The 6,345-nt window shown below is 41.8% G+C and overlaps 1 protein-coding gene across 1 annotated transcript; it reads right to left on the reverse strand.

The window, feature by feature from the left end:
• Window positions 1-3,742: 3,742 nt before the first annotated feature.
• On the reverse strand, window positions 3,743-5,935 carry LOC108364948 (uncharacterized). Its single transcript, XM_017618833.1, has one exon. The coding sequence runs from the start codon at window positions 5,933-5,935 to the stop codon at window positions 3,743-3,745; it is 2,193 nt and encodes a 730-aa protein (XP_017474322.1).
• Between the last annotated feature and the right edge of the window lie 410 nt (window positions 5,936-6,345).

The following is a 6,345-nucleotide window of genomic DNA, read 5'->3' on the forward strand; positions in this document are numbered from 1 at the left end:
AGTTAGAGCTCGGTTAACGGTAATTTTTTGATTTGCTTCTGATAGTTTTCTAATGTCGCGTACGTTATGCAAAAACATTGTTTGTCTATGTCATTTGTATATTGGCAGCCGCAGGTAATGCAGACTACAATTCTTAAGCCAGAATTCTTCTAGTTAAAGATATACAGTAAAATTTTCTTTCCAACCGATGTAAAACAAATTTTATTACCCTTTAAAGTTTGTCGCATACGTTATTGTAAGTACGAAAATTTCAATCAAATACATCAAAACCACTGTTAATTGCAAATTTTCCATTTAAATTATTTAGAATAGTTGTAAAACAATGAAACGGTGGCGGGAAGAGTTTTCAATAAATACATTTTATAACTTACGATAGGGATGCACAGCAGAGGTGCGCGCAGTCGACGTCGCGGGCATACTGCGCGCACGCGAGCGTGCTAGGCGAGGGGAAGTGAGCTGTACGAAGATGGCATCGTATACATATTAACCACTACACACTTATTTTCAAGTAAAAATGCGTGTATGTGTGTGTACTTTTGCGACAACTGAGCCAGTGTGGCATCAGGCCACCAGAAAAAGCCAATTTTTCCAAACCAAAAGCGCCAAGTTTTTATTATCATGTTTAATAATTTTTTTGATTCAGTAAAAAGTGTATATACATATCCATTTCCTCACGTTTTTAATAATAAATTAATTTCAATACATTTATAACAACGCAAAACATATTTAATTTACCTATTCTTCACATTTTATTCAGTAAATGAATTCCATCTTAATGTAGAATATTAGTGTATAGTGTATACATACATACATATGTACCTATACATTCGGTGTGCTTAAATTAAAAAAGCATCACTAAATACCGCACCAAGCATTGAATTCCAATTATTTTGGCTTTTTGGTTTCCCAAAAGCACTAAATTTAGTGCAAAATGCACGACCTTGGCAACCGTGAGTTCAGCACATCAATGCTCAAACAGTGATACCAGACTTAGTGTCGACAAAATGAATAATAACAAACCGTTTTAAACGCCTTTAAGGCAGAACTTCAAACTTTATTTTAATTTAATTGACACTTTAGCGCATGCTAGTGCGCGTTACAAATTTGGTGCTTACTCTACGACGTGGAAAAGATGCTCGCATTCAGTGCAGAGTTGCCATGTCGTTGTATCGTGGCGAAGAGTTGCCATGTATTGTATGATTGTATTGTCTTGCTGACATCCCGCACCCCGGTGAATCCTTGGGATTCACAACTCAAGAGCGGCTAGCTTCGATTACGGACGTCGTATAATGCCATGTGTTGTGCGTACCCTCGCGCTTCGCACCTGTCCATCTTTAGCGGAAGAGACATCAACTATACGGCCAGTTTTCCATTGACTTCGTGGAAGACTCGGGTCGCACACAATTACAAACTGGCCCGGCTTTAACGGTTGAACCTCTGTTCGCCATTTCGGACGCCTCAGTAGTTGCGGCAAATACTCCTTGACCCACCGTTTCCAAAAACGGTCTTTTAAGTTCTGCGCTATTTTCCATTGCTTGCGCAAACAGACTCTCTCTTCATAATCAGACGGCGTTTGAGTTGAATTCATGCACCCTAGTAAAAAATGATTGGGTGTCAATGGTTCCGGACTATCAGGTGAAAGTGGTATGTCGCTCAATGGTCGGCTGTTAATGATACTCTCGGCCTCTATTAACACACTTCGAAACGTCTCCAAGCGAGGCGCTTCCTCTTTTAAAACTCGCTGCAATATTCTTTTAACGCACTGAACGAGTCGCTCCCAACATCCTCCGGCAGATGGATTAGCCGGGCAATTAAAGATCCACTCAATTCCTTCTTTAGCTGTTTCTCGTTGAATTACGTCCAAATCAAAAACTCTCTCTTCTCTCTTCAATTCGCTCTGGGCGCCGATGAAATTCGTGCCATTATCACTCCTTATCCGCACTGGTACTCCCCGCCGGTTAACGAAATTCCTTAAGCAAAGTATAAACGCATCTGTAGACAGGTCCACAGCCACTTCCAGATGCACGGCTCTTGTTGTTAAACAAGTGAATAATGCTATCCAACGTTTCTCGCGACGTCGACCCACAGCAACGAGGAATGGCCCGCAGTAATCCACACCGGTATATGAAAATGGACGAACATATGGTGTCAAACGATCTGGTGGTAGCTGACCTATTAATGGTACTGCTGGCTTAGCCCTTTGCCGGATACACACTGGACATTTTCTTTGGACCTCTTTCAACAACAAATTCGACCGCGGTATCCAGTACCGCTGACGCACCTCATTTATTATTAATTTTTTGTTCTGATGATAATTCTTTTTTTGATAATAGTCCATCACTAATACTGAAAGCTGATGGTGACGAGGAAGAATGATTGGACAACGAGCTGACTCGGGAAGGCAGTAGGCGGCATCGATTCGACCATTAACACGCAACACTCCACTCGCATCTAACTTTGGTGTTAGCTGATACAGTTGACTAGATTTGGCAAGGCAATGATTTCTTCTTCAAAGAACTGGAGCTGAGCCCGACGACAGATAAAATGTTCAGCGATTGATAACTCTTTCGGCTGCAACTCTCCAAGCAGACGTGACCTTACTTTTAAGTTATTTACAAAGCGTAAAACCCAAGCCACAACTCGCTGTAACTTTATAAAAGAGGAATATTTTGTGACATATATTATGTCGCTATTGTGGATTATAAGTACAATCTTGTTATTATGCTCTTCAGACGCGCAGGGATTGGAATACAAGTTTGCTGGCTCCATGGGCCATGTGTTATCGTTGTCATACAGAAAATCTGGGCCTTGTATCCAACGCGAATCAGTTTGACATTTTGGAGAAGCTTTAAACTTCGTGGCTTCATCTGCCACGTTAAGCGCCGATGGAATCCACCGCCATTGACTTGATGAGGTTACTGATAGGACCTCCGAAATTCGACTAGCGACGAACTGCTTAAAATCACGTTTCGTAGACCGAATCCACAGAAGAACCGTTTTTGAGTCACTCCAAAACGTGACGTCGTTTACAGTTCGATCAAGACATTCTTCTACTAATGTTTTAAGTCGGCTTCCCAAGACGGCGGCTTGAAGCTCCAAGCGCGGAACGGTTGTTTCTCTCTTTGGAGCGCACCTAGTTTTCACTGCTATAAAGGCGACGTTTACCTCTTGTGCTTTTTTCAAGCGCAGATATACCACTGCGGCATAGGCAGTATCACTTGCGTCAACGAAGACATGCAATTCCAAGTTTTCTGCAGTTGTGTAAATTGGCGAAATGCATCTTGGTACTGCGAAGTGTTTGATGTCCTGGAATGCTTTCCACCACATTATCCACCGCGACTCTAGTTCACAAGGCAATGGATCATCCCAATCGATCGGTTGTTTCCACGTGGCTTGAAGTATCAATTTGGCCGTTATGGTGACGTTAGCTTATAGACCAAATGGGTCGTAAATGGCCATGACTAACCCCAAAAGTTCTCTCTTTGTTGGTGGTCGTTTACAATCGATGACTTCTCGAGGTATCTAGGGATGCAAATTTTGAGCAGTAACATCGATAGATCGATGTTACGATGCATCGGAGAAAAGAACATCGAGGCTAAAATATATCGCCAGAGAAACATCGATATATCGANATGTATTGTCAATTTCGCGATGTTAGTGTATTGTAAACATCGATGGCAAACATCGAAAATTGAACCGATATTATCGATGTTTCAAAAACATCGATGCATCGTTTGCATCCCTAGAGGTATCTTGTGGAATCTAAACTGAAATTCCAACACGTCCAATACATGCCCAAAATTTTATCGGTTTTGGGTTGACGTGCCCTATTTATAATGTCTAACGATGCGGCGACACTGTTATTTAGCTGGTGTTGTAACCTCTTACAATTTGAGACAAAGTTCCTTACACGGAATCCAGAGGCGGCGTTTATAGCTATAGCTTCCTTAACTACTTCACTAGCTTCGATAACGTTATCGAAACTGATTACGAGATCGTCTACGTAAGTATTCTCGATAACAGCTTTGGCACCCCTTGGCATAACTTCATTGAACTGAGCGGCGTTAAAATTCTTAATGTACTCTGCGGCACATGGCGAACATGCGGCACCAAATATCATTGATGTCATCGCATATGTCTCAATGTCATTTGACTGATTCCCATCCCTCCATAGGAATCGTTGCGCATGAACGTCAGCAAGTCTTATCTTAACCTGTGAGAAGATTTCCTCTATGTCACCCGCAACCGCAATTATACGTTGACGAAACTTATACATTATGACCATTAACGGTTGCGCCCGTTCCGGTCCTTTTAGAAAAACAGAATTTAAAGAAATATTAGCAACGGCGGCGGCTGCATCGAATACGATACGTAACTTATGTGGTTTATGCGGGTTTACTACCCCAAAATGTGGCAGATACCAAATAGTTGGCCCTTGCTCTCGAGCTTCGGCAGTGGACAATAATTTGGCATACCCTTTGTCTACGTATTTATTTATCTCAGCTTTATAGCATTTGGCATACGCTTCATCTATTAACATTTTGTTTTCGATGTGAATTAGTCTACGTTTGGCCATTTCGTAGCTCTGCGGTAATCTGATGTGATCGTCACGCCACAACAATCCAACTTCATACCGGTTTCCTATATTTTTTGTTGTTACCCGCAGAAATTCACTGGCACGAATGTCTTCAGTCGATTCCAAAGGAGTATCTGTTGGCTTTACTCCGAAAATTTCTACACTAAAGTACTCGTCTACTAATTGATGTAATTTATTTGTAGTGAACGATTTCCGGACGTGGAAAATTTGCGCTGTAGGATTGACCTTAGATAGAGCTGATACATAAACTACCCAACCCAACGAAGTTTCAGTGGCAATAGGTTCGTTGTTGCCAGCGCTTACTGTTTGCTTGGCGATACTTAAATGACTATTATCTAACCCAATAAGCAACGAGGGCTTAGCAGCAACATAGCTTGCTATCGGCAAGTTATCAAAATGTCTGAACTGACTTCGATTGAATGTTTGTATTGGCAAATCTAAACTCTTTACCGTGTGTACATTCTTTAATTGCGACGGCATGGTATTATGTTCCGTTTTAATGTCCAAGTTAACTACTCGAGACCTTTCAGTAATTTGATTTTCGTTATACCATTGTAAAGTGATTGGTACAACGCGACCTTTAACCCCAAGCTCATTGGCGATACCTTCCTCAAGCAAGGTTATAGATGACCCTTCATCAACCATCGCGTAGACTGTAATACATTTACGAGGTCCGACTAGACTAACTGGCAAGATTTTGAATAAACAGGTGCTCTGGTTATCAACGCGACAATTCAATAAATGTTCACTATTGGCCTGTATAGGTGACATCACAGCAGGTTGTACTGAGGCAGACGTCTCACCTTTTAAATTAACTGCCTGATGCAACAACAGATTGTGATTGCGGTTACAATCATCAAGCCCCCATTCCTTTTTTGACCTGCATTCCAGTAGACTATGTCCTCGTTGAAGGCAACCAAAACATAGGCGGTTGGCCTTTACCAACTTCCATCTATTGTTAACACTGAGTGCTTTAAACTCTTTGCAGACGTTTAACTTATGATTCTGCTGACATTTAACGCAGGACATTTGCTTTTCCGGCATTTGCGTTTGTTGGTTTGCCTCGGTCCCACTGCTGTAAAGCACTCGACGTGGCACATTTGCATTCGACGAACGATTCGGTGTTAGAGTATATGATCGCATGGCTGACGATGACTGTGGAACGTTTCGCTGCGATGAAGAAAACATTGATGGCATAAGAGTAACAACCCTGGCAAGGTCGGTAATCCAATTAGCGAAATCTTCCATAGTCGGATACGGTGACGTTGTTGCTGAATGCCGACTCCACTCAAACTGCTTTGAGGGTGGAAGCTTAAGAATAAGTTGCTCTAATAACATTGGATTCAACAAATGTTGTTCACAGTTTGCTGACCTCAAGAACGCGACGACGTTTCGATCTTGATTTGACAATTCAACAACTTTTTCAAGTTGGGTTTAACTAATAGCTAGAAACTGTTGAATTTTTTGCATTTGAGCTCTTCCAACACAAGAGGCACATTGTCGGGAATAATTAACAATGAAGAAACTACTCGCTTAGCATGACCATGTAATCCTTTATGAAGTCGCATTAAATTCTGCCTATTATTGTATCCAAATTCGGTAGTGGTATCTCTGTAGCTAGCTCTAAACAAAGGCCAATCCTCTGGGTTGCCTTGCTGACATCCCGCACCCCGGTGAATCCTTGGGATTCACAACTCAAGAGCGGCTAGCTTCGATGACGGACGTCGTATAATGCCATGTGTTGTGCG

This window comes from Rhagoletis zephyria, unplaced genomic scaffold, assembly GCF_001687245.7.
Source record: "Rhagoletis zephyria isolate East Lansing unplaced genomic scaffold, Rhagoletis_zephyria_1.1 Rzeph_scaffold_01720, whole genome shotgun sequence".
Taxonomy (NCBI): Eukaryota; Metazoa; Arthropoda; class Insecta; order Diptera; family Tephritidae; genus Rhagoletis; species Rhagoletis zephyria.

What these genes read in the sequence shown, in the direction of transcription:
- LOC108364948 (XM_017618833.1), bottom strand. Translation starts at nt 5,935, where the DNA reads ATGTTATTAGAGCAACTTATTCTTAAGCTTCCACCCTCAAAGCAGTTT.